Source organism: Mus musculus, chromosome X (genome assembly GCF_000001635.26).
Source record: "Mus musculus strain C57BL/6J chromosome X, GRCm38.p6 C57BL/6J".
Taxonomy (NCBI): Eukaryota; Metazoa; Chordata; class Mammalia; order Rodentia; family Muridae; genus Mus; species Mus musculus.
In genome coordinates this window covers 41,607,425-41,625,259 of record NC_000086.7, presented here as the reverse complement: position 1 = coordinate 41,625,259, position 17,835 = coordinate 41,607,425, and the positions used below count along the sequence as shown (strand labels likewise).

At 37.7% G+C, this 17,835-nt stretch overlaps 1 protein-coding gene across 8 annotated transcripts in view; it reads right to left on the bottom strand.

Moving 5' to 3' along the window:
* The window catches only part of Gria3 (glutamate receptor, ionotropic, AMPA3 (alpha 3)), a 277,783-nt gene that overhangs the window by 53,342 nt on the left and 206,606 nt on the right, over positions 1–17,835 (bottom strand). For all 8 annotated transcript variants that reach the window (NR_104053.2, NM_001358361.2, XM_017318546.1 and 5 more), the window contains 2 exons: positions 14,970–15,346; positions 4,265–4,463 (listed from right to left, as the gene is read on the bottom strand). Coding sequence is in view for 7 of the 8 variants with exons in the window: in NM_001358361.2 (NP_001345290.2) it covers positions 4,265–4,463; positions 14,970–15,346 (576 nt within the window). In the remaining variant the exon portion in view is untranslated. The remainder of the gene's footprint in view (positions 1–4,264; positions 4,464–14,969; positions 15,347–17,835) is intronic.

Here is a 17,835-nt window from a genome sequence, read left to right as displayed (position 1 = left end):
AGAAATGTGGGTCCAAGTGAAATGTATGAGTGTGTGTGTGTGTTAGTGTGTTTCTTTTTTTTTTTTTTCCATTTTTTATTAGGTATTTAGCTCATTTACATTTCCAATGCTATACCAAAAGTCCCCCTTACCCACCCACCCCCACTCCCCTACCCACCCACTCCCCCCCTTTGGCCCTGGCGTTCCCCTGTACCGGGGCACACAAAGTCTGCGTGTCCAATGGGCCTCTCTTTCCAGTGATGGCCGACTAGGCCATCTTTTGATACATATGCAGCTAGAGTCAAGAGCTCAGGGGTACTGGTTAGTTCATAATGTTGTTCCACCTATAGGGTTGAAGATCCCTTTAGCTCCTTGGGTACTTTCTCTAGCTCCTCCATTGGGAGCCCTGTGGTCCATCCATTAGCTGACTGTGAGCATCCACTTCTGTGTTTGCTAGGCCCCGGCATAGTCTCACAAGAGACAGCTACATCTGGGTCCTTTCAGTAAAATCTTGCTAGTGTATGCAATGGTGTCAGCATTTGGAAGCTGATTATGGGGTGGATCCCTGGATATGGCAGTCTCTACATGGTCCATCCTTGTTAGTGTGTTTCTGAATGTGGAAGCTGACTTAAGCATTATTAGCAGAATACTTGATCCACGTTGGAAAGACTTCTATTTTTCATTTACTGCATCAAAAATGTTTTAAACAACAAAACAGTCAATAGGTGTTGTTTTAAGACAAAAACCTTATTCACAAGTAATTGGTTTTTTTGGACTTACAATGTGTTCTATTCAGAACAAAGAAGTTCCCTCAATGGTTTCCTAATAATAATGGTCCGTTATTTTGTATATCTTAGGGCACAAAGGAAAGAACCCATTCATTGTAGTCCTCTACTTTTATATTTGTGTGTGTGTACACATGTGTGTGCGAGGGTGTGCCGAGTGACTTCTTCAATTGCTCCCCACCTAAGTTTTTGAGACAGTCATTCATTGAACCTGAAGATCACTGATTGACTCCTCTGGCTGGATAGGGAGCTTCTGGTTCCTTCTGTCTGCCTCTACCTACCCAGGATTGGACTTACAGGGGCATACTACCACATCTGGCTTTTTATGTGGGTGCTGGCAATTGAACTCAGGTCCTCATGTTTGCACAGCAAGCAGTTTACTGACCAAGCCATCTTCTCAGCTCCTACATTCACGTCTTTAAACATTTCATTTAAAAATCCCTCCTTTTAGCCCTGAATCTGTATTAATGGCAACCTTACCAAATATTGGAAAAGCTATCTTGAGGAGGTCTGAAGGCAGGGATTTTAGAACTGCCTCTTCTGTGCAGTACTATTTCTTAACATAAATCTGTAGCAGATTAAATTTCCAAAAAGGACTGAAGAATGATTACTTTGGTGCAGCTTTTCACATCACAGTGGCATTTCCCTGGCCTGTGACAATAAAGCTGTCAGCTTGGTTTTTAGCATGTGTGCCTCCACCTTTGGTTGGGAGCCGCTGTCTAAGGAAATCAGTTTTCAAGTTCAGAGTGCTGATGGGAATATTCCAGCTGTCTCCTCCACCTGCATGCACTTTGCTCAGTTCCTTCCTGCCTTTCCTGGTGGGACAGGTCCCACTGTTTCATGGATTTTATGTGAATGTAAAATGACAGCTAGGGAAAGCTTAGAAAATGGAACAAACAAAGGGATCACTTGACACTATCATCATTTTAGTGACAGCCTTGCTTAGGATGAGTTAAAAAATGTCTACAGGGCAATTAGGGAAGAATTTCATTTAATTCATTTCTTTTTCATACTGGAAGATCAAGAGGGCTGGCCCTAGGCTGCTTTATGTTATTACTAGGTGATCTCTGTGGTTTTCGTATTGAGTAAAAGGGGGAAAATGAGCTCGTATTATGTTTGTTAAGACTTCATGTGGTCTTGTTTCATTGTCTAATATCCAGAAGGCATACTGTCAGAGTGCTCCATTTTCTTAAAAAACTGTTTGGGGCTCTTATTAAAATTTCCTTGCTACTTTGAAGTAACTAGGGCCTGAAGATGACAGGATATGGCTATGGCCATCAAATCCTTCTTCTTTCAGGTTGTTTGTTCTGCTGCATTGAGTTCACTGAGGGCTGGGGTAGAGAAAAAGTGGCATACAGGTCAATAGGCTAGGTGGGATGGATTATATGAATACCCAGCATTCTCTTTGTCACACTCATAGAATACTTTCAGTCTGCACTGTTTGATTTCACTCATAGATCAACAACCTTTATGTGCTTTTCTGGACTACCATACGGTCTTAATGATGTCACTAGTGACTACTTGGGGAAAAAGAAAAAGTGTCATTTAGGGGATCAGAAATGATTTGCACTTCATTACATCTGCCTGCTTCTAATCAGATTTTCAAAACAGCTCCATTTCCATAGGAAATACTCATTGGCTGCAAAGGTCCCTAGGAATGTGTGAACATTAGAATTCACCAGCCAACTAGAATGGGGTAGTAACTTTGTTCAGAACTCAATGTTGATTCAAATCAGCTGCAATATGATGATCTTTAATGGAACCATCATCCTTTGGATCAGTAGATATAGGCACAAAGTACATGGGGGATGAAGTCAGGGCACAATGATTGTATGACCATGTTTTCAAGCCTGTCCGCTAACAAATCTTTTTAGAAATAGCCCCTTTGCCTACAGTATGGATGGATGGACTTTGAAAGCTTAATGGGAATTGATGTCATGTATTGATTACCATTTAACACACACCTCCCTAATCTTGTATCATTGTTTAAGGAAAAACGCTTTTTTGTAAAACAAGTACCTCTTACCAGAGGGTCTGTTTGGTTTTTTTTGGTGTCCTAAATGGTCAATTAATTCTTATTGTGACTAGATATCTATTGGGATGGTGAACAGAAGCTCTGTTGAAGGTTAGTACCAAATCAGATTTCCAAGTTGCTGATTAGGTGTTCAGTACATGACAGATGGAAATCCCTGGCTTCCAGCTCTGACACATGTGAGTGATTTCAGGGGCTCCTAAATAAGCTTCTGGGACTGGCATAGAAGGAGGAGACACCAACCTAACATGCTTTTGATGTTTTTAACCTTAGTTGAACATAACGCTCTGCTCTGTAAACAGGTGGTAAAAGTGAGGTATGGCTATCACGAGGCATAGAGAATTCTTGAAAAGGTCCCAGAACTAACCTCCCATCCTTCAGGGAATAAAAAGGTTTTAGTTAATTGCTATACAGGGAGTAAAAACAGGTTTTAGTTAATTGCTATAAAGTCAAGAAATACACTCCTCCTAGTCTTCCATAAAAATCTCATGACAAAGCTCATAGAAATAGATTGCTTACTGATTTATTAAAACAAGTCATCTTAGAGACATCTGTTTACTCTGGACCTTTGAGATAAAATCTGTAATTACAACTGCCATCCAGGAACATGTTTATTGGTTAGAGAGAGTGACAAAATTTTTTCTATATACACTAATGTGACTTTTGCTCCATGGTGTCAACCATTTATATAGTGTCTTTTGTAGAGGGCTGTGGCACAATATAAAATGGACTCATTTTCTAATTTAAATTAAGCTTCACCCCTTTTTTTCCTTGCCGGTGCAACTAAAAATTTGAGTTTTTAACAATGGCAGTGCACTTTATGTAGCTTAGCTTTACTAAGTTTTGGTAGTGAATAACTTCTCTTTTCTTAATAAGAATTGTCCTTTAGGGTGCACATGAAACAAATCTATTCAAGAAATGAAAACAATTATAAAGTATCTTGAAAACAACATTATCATCATGTATATACTTGGAACAATGATAATACATTTCAGTAGAAAACCAAGTCTAAAATAGAATATATAATTTCTTCTAGTCCATCACCTTTCAGAGTCTTACAGTTAATTGCCTAACTTGTATGAACCACTGAGATAAAAAAAAAAATCATTGTTTTTTTTTTTAATAAAAGCTAGAAAGAAGAGGCGTTATTTAGATCAATCCCCTAATTATTCAAGTAAGAGGACAAAAGTCTAAAGAAGTTAAGTGACTTGCCCAAGAACAAATATTCACTTTATAGCAGGGTTGAAATTAAAATCTAGGAGTTCAAATTCAGTGCTCTCAACATCTCACCTGTTATGTCTCCCGTGAGTCTAATGGACAATGGATCCGATTACAACTAAGCAGCACAGTATTTAAGACATTGTTCTTTGATAAAGTTTCCTACAAGCCTCACTTAAAAGTGCTGCAAATTTGTCTTTGTGAAATGGAAATAAAAACCAGCAGGCTGAACTAACAACAAAGTACTTACTCTGAAAAATTCTTTTGTTGAACCAGAGTCCAGGGTCCCGTATGCAATTTCAGTCTGCTTGGCTAAATCTTCAGCGCTCTCTATGGGGGACACCATCCTCTCCACAGTCAGGAAAGCAGCAAGGTTTGCAGTGTAGGAAGAGATTATGATCAGGGTGAAGAACCACCAAACCCCTCCAACAATGCGCCCAGAAAGTGATCTAAAAAACAAAACAAAGGAAGTCCAGACTCAGAGGGCCCAGATCCCAATTTTAAAAAGTCACCATAATTGGGGAAAGTCTTTCTTTATAGAAAAGCATTCTTTTATTAGAGATGACGAAAGAGAGAAGTTGATGATACAATGGAATCAAAACATCAGCCAGAAGTCATGGGTTAACAATGCGATGTCATGATGGCATATGATGATGACACATGTGAAGACTCTTTAGGCCTCTCCAGGTTTTCTCTAGTTTAGATCTCAATGGTCTTTCCAAACAGTCATATGCTAGAAGCTGGGCTGCTAGTCTGTCTGTTGTGCTATGAGATCTTTTAAGAGGTGGGGCTTAGCTTGAGAAAGTTAGGTCACAGGAATAATGGGACCTAGTCCTTCTTCTCTCTCTTGATTCTTGGCTACCAGGACGTGAACAGGTCTCACCAGCCGCATGCTCCTGTCATAATGTATTGCCTCAGCAGATGCTCAAAGCAAGAGGCCAAGTACTTATGGGCTAAAAATCCTGAGATCATGAGCCAAAGGAAACCTGTCCTCCTTGAAGTTGATATTTTGTCTCAGTGATTCAAAACTAGCACAAATTTAGAATCAAACTTTTTAAATCACATAAAAAATCTTTCTTTTACCATTTCTCATTTATATTTTCACATGGTACATTTACTTTCTATGACCTTTTCTGGGTACACATACAGAAAATTAAACACTGTCTATCCAAGATCAATTAAATCAAAACTCAGGTGGAGAAACCTAGATATCTGGACTTTTTAATTCTGCTCAGATGATTATCTGTGTAGTCAATGTAGGGAACAAGTGACATAAAGTCATGTCACGCAAAATACAGGATCCTAAATCTTTTTTATCTTTAGAGGGAAATGGGAACATAGTGGCAAATTAGCATTGTTAGCTCGAGGTCCAAAAGTTAATGCAGACATGGCTGTTTTGTATAGTTGGTCACCATAAGGCATATTTCCAAGTGGGAAGGTTTCTTCTCTTTTTCACATAAATGGTTAGTGCAGATCAAGAGGACAGATATTTTCTGTTCACACAAGACTCTTAGTCACTGGGGACAGGCTTAACTGAAGTAGGAAACATCATACAGTTTGGGGGAGGTACTAAAACACTGTTTAGTCTCTTCTTTCCTTCCTAAATCTTAAAACAAAAAAGTCCTTTCTGTCCTACCATAGATTTCCTTTTCTTTTCTTTTTTCAAGACAGGGATTTTCGTGTTAATAGCCCTGGCTATCCTGGAACTCACTCTATAGATCAGGCTAGACTCAGACTCAGAGATCTGCCTGCCTCTGACTCCTGAGCACTGGGATTAAAGGCATGAACCACCACTGGATTTCTGCGATATATTTCTTACTGTTAAAACTTCCTTCAATGTGGTCTTTGAAGCCTTGATCAAATCATCACAAATTGGTCTAACAGTATTCAATTAGTAGGAAAGTGGTATGTTTTAATAACAAGAATTATTTTTCTTCAACTTTTTAATCCAATTATTAGGGAATATAGCCACAGATGGATAAATTGTAAAGTGAAAAAAAAAATTGTCAGTACTACTGTTCATTGGCAAGGGGGGCATCTTGGTAAAAAATAGATTCAGGATTTCTGCATGTCCAAGAGTATGTGATTCATAGGCATCATAGGTGATTCTGTTGCAAGTGATGAATGTACCAAACTGAGAAATGAACATTGTTATTTACCAGCAATTCTCAACTTTGCCCATCAACAGCACAGCACAATACAACAACAACAACAACAACAACAACAACCCCACAAACAAAAGACAGCAAAACAAGAGAAAAATCCTTGCCTAAAATCTCCCCTAGATAAGTTAGATCAGAGTTATGGGAGTTGGGCCTAAGCCCCAGCATTTTATAAAAGTTTTAGGGTATAATCAGAGTTGTAAGTTATGTCCCTCCATCACAAGTGCTACTCATGGAGAGGGACTGTGGGAAGTCAGAGGGCAATGGATGCTCAGTCATGGCTTGTGATTAAGATTGGGATTCACTTCCTTTGCAGTATTGCTGGAGGTTAGTGTGGTTTATAGAAATTCAAATCTGCTCCATAGGTTTTATAAAAATATTGCCACATCATCCTCTGTATAGTTCTACTGTGGAGAAAAGCTCCACCCTGGTTAGTCTGTGCTTTTCCATGCCCATAAAATCTCACAGAAAGAGCTCCCACTCTGCTAGAAAGTACAGAAGAAGTGTAGGAGCCTCACACATCTCCAGACTCTGTGGGAAGAGGGCAGTTCTGGGCTGAGAACTGACAAATCAACGTCTTCTCTGCATGTACTATAATTCTGTGGTAAAATTCAAATTCCGGTGTTCCAAGATAACCCCCTTTTTCTTAGCATGTGGAAAATCCAGTTGTTTATGGGAATATAACCTGAGAATTCTGTCAAGTATTTTGATAAATAAAGTACTATTTATTGATTAATTATTTAAAACTATACTTGATTATGTTTAAGTCTGAAGTTGTGGTTGGTCTCTGGATAACTAAAACACAGTCAAATATAATCACTTTCACTTTTTTTGATGTGAAAATCTGCCTCACAACAGTTATCTTCTAGCTATTAGTTACATCACTACATTGCATCTCAGAAAATTTCTCTTTTAATCAAAACACATCAGTATGAGTCACAAAAGAATGTGTCACCCTTCCCAATGCTAAAAGTATACAATGTACTTGGTTTAAGAATGTAGATATTTCATATATTTTCATGCTTGATATATCCAAATTTTTAAACATGTCATAGACTTATCTCACTCCGAAAATAACTTTATTGCACAGAATATTAATGCTTCAAGATGGCATCCATAGCAGTAGGGGAGTAAACATGATAAAACTAAAACTGTCACTAATTGAACACTTCCTTTGCAGTAAGCTGTTCTAATTGCTTGACAGGTACCAACTTTTTACTCCTCCCATCTCTGTTGCCCAGGACTGTACTAGAGATAAGCAAACCAAGGAGTTTTATAACTAAAGAGATAGGCACAGAAAGGCGAAGCAGAAAATAAATTGCCTGTGGTTTCATACTACGAAAGAGCTTTCCAGAACTGATGATGTGGTAGGTATAGGTAGGTAGCTGCCTTCCATCCTTGTGACCCACATGTGGACAGATTGAATTGACTCCCAAAAGTTATACTCTGACATCCACATACATGGTATTGAACACACACACACACACACACACACACACACTAAATGAAACTAAAAAATGAATGAAAAAATAGGTAAAAACATCTAAGAAGAAAAATACCCAAATATTTTGTATCATGAAAATAACTAGGTTTTGGATAAGAAAATTCAGAATGGTATGAAAATTATAGATTTTTTTTGCAGTCACACCGATCATGATTATGTGTTGTTATTTGTTGTTTATTTGCACTGTACCTGTAAAAGTCCTCCTGATGTGGAATGTGGTTTGGCTGAGACCAGAGAGAAGCTTGAGTTTGGCGTAATTCCAGAATTGGAGTTTGATATGGGAAGAGGTATATTATGCTGTGAATACTAATGGCAGTTTATGCATTGCCTGCTTGAAATGTGGAGGAAAACACAGTAATTTATGGAAATTACATTGTGCCATTTTATTGAGGCTAATGGACTGTGGCTATGTCTGTCTGATTTTAAATCAGGCCTGCATATCATAATCTAGTTATTGTGGCCACCTTAATACTGAGTCAGATCATCATGTGGTGGATCAGAATGACTCAGCTGAGATTGGCTGTTGACATGACTGAAAATAAACCTAAGTGCAAAATGGTCATTTTTGTGGCCTCTTGTCTCCTGGTTATTGACTTTGGCAATTATGTGGTTAATCTCATGGCATGCAGTCAGCTTTCTGCATCCTCATATTCCACATGTACACATTTGACCTGCTGCACACTGAAAATATTTGGGAAAATGTTGTCTTGAGTAAATACGAGCTTTCTCCCCTTACAATTCCCCAGATAACAGTCTAACAACTATTTTCATAGCATTTCCATTGTTTTAGATATTATGAGCCATCTAGAGATTATTTAATGTACACAGGAACATTATATGCAAAAATGCTGTGCCATTTTATATAAAGGACTTGAGCATCTGCAGGGTTGAGTATCTGGCAGGGGTCTTGGAACCAATCCATTAAGTTGCAAAGAATGTTGGTATGGATAGGCATGACAAATTTGAAAGACTATCTCTATAAAACGGACACAATAGCTTTACAAGCCTAAACAGTTTGCTGCCATCAGTAGAGAATGCAGGAGATTGCATTTGATATGGTCTCCTCAAGACAGTAGCAGATTTGACAAAGGATTGAGCGGAATTTCTATCTTCCTCTTCCATTTTTCTGGCATGCACGCTTAAATCTTTTTACTGAAGAAAAATGTGGAACCCACAGGGAAGAAGCTCCACAAGCATTTTTGTATTTTCCCTTTTCTCATTAGTTAAACTACAACCACTTAAGGCCACATTTTACATGGAGACTATATAAAACGTGACTGATGGGTCAACCCCGTCACATTTTGTAAAGGGTCTATTAAAATGAGACAAGACTTTAGAGTTGAATTAGAAAGACCCATCATTTCCCAGTACCTTTCTTTCCATTAATGTAGCTGCAAAAATACTTAACATTCATTTCAAGTAGTTTTGTTGCACAAGACAGATTTCAAGGTTAGCATAATGAAATGGCTGTAAAATGCTGCACACTTATGTTAAAAAAAAACACAAAATAGTGTGCATGTCATGCCTTTCATGGAATGGTAAGAGCTATGAAGTTAATGAAAATAAATTGTTAACAAAAGAAAAAAAAGCACACATAGAAAAATGTTGCCAAATACACACATCAAATAGCAATGTTCTTTTTAACTGTAATAATAAGAAACTGGAGTTCCTACATTAATAGCAAAGTGTATTTTGTGACATCAGAAATGCCAATAAAAGTGAGTTATAGACCATAACCTTCTTCCTATTAGTAAAGTTTGTAATCTGCAGTATTTTAGTTTTATGAGATGGCGAAGCTAAGGGAAACACAAAGCCTCTGCCTTCATCCAATTTCTTTATTGTTCCTCCTTTCTGTTTCTGACATAGTCATCATTTCATCCCTCCATTCATTGCTGGGACTATGATAGAGTCTTTTTAAAAATGTATAGGATCAATCTTGGTTTTTTACAATCTTCTCTGATGGAAATAAGTGACCAGGTCCTAAAGACTGAAAACCACAGCTTTCAGCTGAAGTTGTGAAATAATTGCCATAAAAACCCTGCCTTTAAGTTATTATATATCACCACATCACTACTATAGTGAAATGAATTGGCGGTAGGATGGAGAGAGTGGTCTATATCAGGAGAGGAAGGATATTCTTTAAAATCAGCTCAAACCCCTCACACCTTCTGTTATTCTACACATATCTGTCCTTTTAAAGGAGGATCTATACTCATGTATAACTGTGAAAGAGTCCCTGCCTACTTCTTCCAAGGACTTGCTATCTTAAAAACTTAATAAAAAATACATTTGGAGTAATCTTTGCCCAATGGTGAGGTCCTTAAGTTTTCCCTTTGGTAATTCTCCAGACCCTTATGTCTTCTACTTGGCTAGTCCTGAGTTGTCCCTGCAGCTTCACAGAAAGTCAGCAGGGGGAGCATTTGTCTGAGCATTTGGACTCTAGATGGCACAAGTGGCTCTATCAAAGTTTCACAAAAGAAACACATTTCAGATTGTAAAACGCTATAACCTCTTGTCAATGTGAGAGACGTATTATGGAATATTGCACTCAAAGAGCTTTCAAGGGCTGTAATCCTTAAAAGCACTAGGTGGCACCAAGAAGGAATGTTGCTTCTTGTCTTTCAGGAGACTCTTGGACTTTTGCTATGGATCAGCATTTCAGCTAGATTCCGCAGTCCTTGTAGGAACTCCGACCAAAATCAGTATTAACTATTATATACACTAGACTAGGATGATTTGAAGAATCTAAGTTCATAATAACAATAGCTAATACTTATTAAGCGCAAAGGCCAGGAGCTGTGCTTTGCATTTTATTGATGAGAGACTGAGGTTTAACTAAGCTTAGTAAGTTGCCCCAGGTTACACAACTGCTGAGCAGACTGGAATTCAGAGAAGCTAACTTTAGCACCTCCTGTTCAATCACTCTGCTCTCTCCATCTGGATGCCCCCATCCAGTGTCCCCCAGAACACGTTCAGGATGGAGAGAGTTAAACTGATTGTCTTTGTTCCTTCTCTGGACTTTACCTTCAATAAATCAGTTGATGTGTGAATATAGCCTGGGCTTATTACATTGATTCCCTTCTCCAACGTTGACTCAGCCAACAGCTTCATGTAAAACAAAGTAATTCACTTGGAACAATTAGAGCAGTTCAAATATCAAACCTAATATCAATGCAGAATCTTGAAGCTTCTAGCTAACTGTCAATAACTGCATTGGATGGCAATGGAATGATGCCAGCAGTTTTTCTCGTAATGCCTTAGTGCTGATTTTGCAGCCTTATGCTCTGAGTGCGCACATACTCTGCAGTATTATGAATGCTCACTGCCCGCTTTTATTAACAAGTGCTGCATTTCTTTAGGGATAGAAATAGGAAAACAGTTCTTGTTTCCAAGCATGAAGAAAGTGAGGAAACCAACCGTGCTCCTCCAGATTGGCAGTGTGAAGGAGTTGTGGAAGCAATTGAACTGCTGGCTCTTAAAAATCTCCAGAAAGATGGATTCCCTTGTGTCAGCTCTCTAGGAATGACTATAGTCTAAGATATGAACAGAGCAGCACATAGTAGAAAGAACAAGAGTTTGCAATCAGAACTAGATTTGAGATCTGGGTATCATTGCCAGTGTGAGTGGGCTAATTATTTAACCAGTGGCACTTTCTTCAACTTAGAAGTAGGCATGATACCTACACTGTGGAAATGGTTACAGAGTATGATTCAGGGGAGACTATAGATTACTTATCCATGTGTCCACAGTGGGAGACCAGAGAAGGCTGTTGTACTTTCCCTCGGGAAATGGCAAGTTAGACTGAATTGTCTCTGATAGTTCCTGCTGGTGTAATCCTAGTCAATTGTATTTTCAAATCTAATCTCAAGGACAATGCATTGAATTACTTCAATTTTGATGAAAGTAACATTGCATAGTCTATCTTACATTCTTGGCTTTCTGAAGAGTTTGTATTCTGAGTGTGGTCATTATGAAAAGTGTAATAAGTGAACGCTGACGCTTTCAGTAAAGGCAGCTACACATCTCACAGTGCGACTATACTATTGGCAGGACTTTCTAAATAGGTCAATAGAGAAATATATTAGAGTGGGCAGGACTGATACACAGTTGATCACACATATATAGTCAATAGAACTCTCAAGACAAAGAGAAACATGTTTCTTTCTTAGAGGAATGTCATACAAATTCTAGGAAGCATAACATTTTAATAAAAGATTTATAGATACATCTTTTGTAGGACACAAAAGATAGTATCAGAGGAATGATCACTTATAGGTTGGAAAATATAGAGCTCATGGAGGCAATGATTTCTCACTCGAAAGTGCAATAAAAATAGTAGTTGTTATACCAAACAAGTGTGCTATTGGCTTCTTAGTGAGTTGAACCATGATTAGATTTAAGAACATTAAACAGGATAGAACCATCTTGGTGTGCACAGAATACTGTAACAATAATGTCTGGTATAAGTTTGTTTTTTTTTAAATTTATGTATAGTGAATCAAGATGGAAAAAGGATTTCTTACTGTGGGTCATGGTGAAAAACTTGGAAGCCATTGAACTATATGATGACATCTTGAGCAACATAATAAAATCTATACCTTGGAAAGAAAAGGCATTTGCTATATTTCAGGATCACAGAAAAGTCATAGCTTAAATTCTGCCACCAGAAATTGAAGCAAAGCAAAGCAAAACAAAACAAAGCTGGTCTAACTTGTCGTTTTTAGTATCAGCTTTAGTTATTATTTAATTAAGTAACATGAGTAAATATTTGTAAAAACAAATGACCTTTGAAGAAACCTGTTTAAGTATGTATCACAGTAGGGAATATCACAAATGTAGTTTTGAAAGTTGACTTACAGAAACCAGGAAAATCTCTGGCCTTAATGGCTCTTCAACATGGCCTCAGCACAGATTACTAGTCATGTTAGAAATCTTCCAGCTATAGATGCATTCAGAGGCCATAGACTCTCAAAGTGAGTATTTCTCAACCCTCCAAAGAAACTAGGAAATCAAGTGAACTCCCTGATATCACAAAATGATACACTCTGAACACAAAAGGAACAGGACGTGAAATAATTTGAAGAACCCAACCAAGCAGACTGAAGGTGGCAATTCTTTTTAACAGAAGTTGGGGGAAGGAGTAGTTTGGATGCATGACGCTTGATACACACAATTCTAAAATGCTGGTGAAGATAGCTATGCTTCAAAGTCTGCTATACTACAAAAGTTATGCTGCAAAGCTTTATTGTGAATGTTTTGTGCACCCAATGGCTAACCTCACAAAGATATGCTGGTATTATCTTTCTGAAACCTTGTCTTTGTAGTAGTATATGTAGAGAAGACAGGAAGACCTTGGGTATCATCCTCAGGGATACTGCCCACCCTCTGCTTTGAGACAGGGTCTATTATTCACGTACAGTTTACAAATTAGTCTTGACTGCCCAATGAGCACCATGGGTCACCTATGTCTACCTGTCCAGCACTGGTTTTATAAGCAAGCACCAGCATGCTTAGCTTTGATATGCATTCTAGGAATTGGATCAAGTCCTCATGCTTGAAAAGGAACCACTATATTGGTTGGTATATCTTCCCAGCCCCAAGTCATTTAATTTCAAAGTGAAAATCCCTGTATATTTATAGTATTGACCCTAGTCAGCATTTGGATTAATGCTTACTTTGACCACAGTTACAGTGTTTTAAACATATTTTTAGTGTACATGTTTGTTTTGTGGGTGCTGTGGTGGTCTGTGTGTGTATGGTGTATATGTCTGGCGCATGTATGGGAGTTCATAAGCAAAGGCTAAAGCACAACATTGGTGTCTTCCTTTGTCTCTCTGCATGTTATTGACTTGACATGGACTCTCTTGCTGAACTGGAAGCATAGTCTATGCTGACTGGCCAGTGAGCTCTCATGATTTGCTTCTCTCTACCCCACAATGCTGGCATTACAGGCAAATACAGTCATGCCTGGCTTTTTATGTGGTTTTGGCTAACTGACCTCAGGTTCTCATACTTGCATAGTAAGGTTAGAGCTCTGTAACCATCATCACAATCCATTTTTTGAAATGGTTTTATATCACCCTTCATCAAAATATCAGGATTTGTAATGAATTCCAGCAGGTTTAGGGCAAGGATGAGACAAGTAAGGCATTTGCCCCACATGCTAATATAAGTGGGTATCAACATCTCATTCATTGGAACAAATGACACTTTGGTGGTGTATTTCTTTTTAAAAATGCAAGCAGAAAAAGTTCTGTAATGAACAAGACATAAAAAACTTAAATCAGAGTTGTTTCTGACTCTTGGACTTGTTCTGCAAAAGCAAACTTGCCAGACTTTAATCCCACTATTGTTATCTGTGTTTTTATTCTTCTCCTTTCAAACTATGTCCATAGTAATTGTCCTTTTTATCTCTATAGATTTGTCTACTGGGGACAAATGGGATGCTCTATAATGGTATATTCAACAAGTAGAGTGGAGTGGGGTTTGGCATTTTGTGTTTGAATTATTTCACTTTGACATTATGTTTTCAAGGTTCATCTGTACTGTTAGGATGCATGAGTAATCTCTTCTCTTAAGTAAATAGTATTCCATTGAATGGATATGCTACAAGTTCTTTATCAATTTACTAGCTGAACAACTGCTTTGTTTCTATATTTTGTCTATTACAACTAAAGATACTATGGACATTCATACATTTTGCTTTGGGGGTATAAATGACAGTAAAATTCTTTTGTCACATTTTCACTCTCGGCCTAACTTTATAACAAATGGCCAGATTATTTTCAAATATGACAACACCATTAAGGTTTGTACTTATGTTCTGAGAAGTTTTCTAGTTTTAGCTAAGAAACTTGAGTAGACGCTTGCATAGTCGTAGGCAGACTGAGAGCACAATGAGAAGGGCAATACTAATAGGGGAAGGTGGGAAGGTTTAAAGAAATGCTCTATCTTCTTTCACATTTTGCCCAGATTTAGCCCCTTGGCAAATGCGAAGATATTTCAGTTCAATTAATGAGGAAACTTTCATAGGAATATTATGCAGCAGTTAACTGTATCCAGAATCTGGGTATCTATGAGCATTGTAGCAAACCTTAGGCATTCAAGCATCGCCAGTGACACACTCACCTCGTAGACATAAGCACACAAAATGCTGTGATGACAATTTGTCATTGGATGGAATGTTAAATGAAAGAACTCTGAAGTTGATGCAGGTGAATACCAGATGGACATGAGGGCAGTAAGACCACAAAATACAAGCAGGTATTCTGTATTACACACAAACAAACCTTGGAGAAATATCACATCCTTGCTGCATAAAAGCACCCAAGGAAAACCAAAGACTGTTAAATATTCCAAATTCATTGGGAGGATCAGGAGGGCTTTGTGGGTCACGAGGTTCTTCATTGTTGTCTTCCAAGTGCCACTCATAAGGGCTAAATCTGCTGACTAGGAAGAGAACTACACTGACTCCAATGTAAGCGAAGACAATGCACATCCAGATTTCATAAGCTAAAGGATCCAGGAATGAAAATACGCCTGGCTTTGATTTCTGAGGCTTCTTTATCATGATGGAGATCCCCAGGCTCATAAATGGCTTTGAAAAATCTATGACTTCTTCACGGACCAATGTTATAGTGAGTGGAGCAACAGCTATATCAGCTCTCTGAAAAACAAAGACACAGAACACTTTAACAGACAGCATTTCCTTTATCATTTTCACTTAATAAATGTCTTTGGTGGAAATATAGTATATTCGATCACTGTAACCAGCTGATTTGTCAGTGCTATGATTAGAGAAGCAGGGTCATTCAGTGGGTTCTAAATTGTTTTATTTTGTTGGTCAAGAAAGGAAATGCCCTGGTCTTTTGTCCTCTGAAACATCTTGGCTTAGGGGAACTGATTCTATTTTCCCCAGATTTTCTTTTGATATGTCATATACCTCAACTTGTATTTCCTTATGACATATCTAATCTAACTCTTGTTTTCTTATTTTAATATTCATACTCTTATGTCTCTCTCCCTTATTTTACTGGAATTTTTGTATACTGTGCACAACGACCTGCCTTTCCCTTGTAGTATTCAGTGTAAGTCTAGGCTGCTGCCTTGTCTGTTAAAATATGCATCATTTGAAGACAGAGACACAGTATTTGGTTTTGTATATATTATTGTAGTACATTCTAAAAATGTATATGCCTTAATTAGTTGCCAATTGTTGAACATAGTATATGAAAAAATGCAATATTTCTGCAAGAGAGATACAAGGATAAAACAACTATTAGAATTTATATTATTTTCTCAAGTCAGCTATCTTTTCTGGTGATAAATATAAGCACAACATCAACACATGTCAGACTGATAAATAAATGTTAGCAGTACACTGAATAATTAACTCATGTAAAGGCATGTCACCTTTTTATATTAATTTTAGAGGAATGTGGCATTAGGAATTTCTGCACTTATTTTTTTTTTCTACAATTGTTCCAATTCAATGCTAGTAGGTTTTTGTGTGGAAATAGTCTTTAAAATGTACCTAGGGAAATAAGTATGGTATATCAGATCTGTAGTAAGTTACCAAGAACACTCAGGGGTTTGTGTGTGTGTGTGTCTGATGTGCATAGCTATGCTTCAGTATCTACCTGTGGGAACAGGTGGAGGAAAATGGAGGAAGTTTCAACTAAAGTATATTGACCAAAAAGAAAGAAAGAAAGAAAGAAAGAAAGAAAGAAAGAAAGAACGTATATTGACCAGAAAGAAAGAAAGAAAGAAAGAAAGAAAGGAAGGAAGGAAGGAAGGAAGGAAGGAAGGAAGAAATTTATTTTGGTAAATTTAATAGGGCAACTCAAACCATTTGCTATCTCTTTCTTACCTCAACTTGTACTTCCTTATGACATAGTTAACCTAACTCTTGTTTTCTTATTTTACCATCCATAGTCTATTTCCCTAATTTTACTGTGCTTTTCACATGAATAAGTGTTCCTTATTTAAGGGGAAATGTAGATGATGAAGACTTCCTCACGTTTATTGACTGCTTACTCTGTGCGAGGCACTGTGTCAAGCACTTTCTATATATTGTTTTAATTCACTCTCCTAGCAACCTTGAGGTTGATACAATGACCATTCTTTCTTCAAATGATGTATGCGGTAACAGACAGGGCATTAACCATGACTTATACTCACCATTTATAAGGGAAAGAGGCCGAGATTAGAGCTCTGGTAATGAGATTCAGATCCATTGGCTTATCTAGCAACCTGCTTTCAGCTGACACTTGCATATATGTACTACATACTATAATACTTTGATCTGCAATGCAGATGAGTTATTCACGCATCTGTAAATACCTGCTTACTCATACTACTGTAAATAACCCCAATAAACGTATTGCTTTGCCAAGATGAGTGTTGGTGGAATTGTTGTTCTGGCCTGTCATTGGCTCTATGCGGAAGTGAGTAGCCATTTGTTCATGTCTTCCAAAGGAAAAATCATACAACACATATTCAGTTAAAATCATAGGCAGTTCTGTTTACCAAACACCACTCCTTTCATTTTTAATTCTTCCATCATCCTACCCGTATTGCGCCTCTACACATCATATCAATGTTCTTGAAACTCGAACTTCATTGTCTCTGAATGAAAGCAGAACTTCCCCTTCAAGATCTAATTCTGTAGTCCCTCTGATTTGTTAAAATTATTTCTTGAACTGTAAACTTGGCTGCCAGACTCAAACACCTCCTGTCAGACATCAACTGCTCATGTGACATCACTGGGCTTTTCCATAGTATATACTCTTTCCTTTGGCTTTTGGACACTAAAGATGTCAGGTTCTCTTATTACTTTTATGAATATTATTCTTTACCTGCTTTTTTCTTCATAGCTTCCATTCTCCACCAAGGTATATTTTGTAATTCTAGAAGCACCTTTTAGGAGGTAATCACTGAAGGTTTGTAGAACAAGACAGATCATTCAAGGTCCTGTCCTTTATTTATTTATTTTTTCTTTATTCAACATCATCATCTATGGCTTCAACTCCCTTCATATTCCAGTGAACTCCTTAATCTTCAGTTCCACACTGATGATAAGATGAGAGGCTATGACAAATTTTTACCTGTTTTATCCTTTGCCTGAGGCCTACACCTGGTCATAAGAACAAAGGC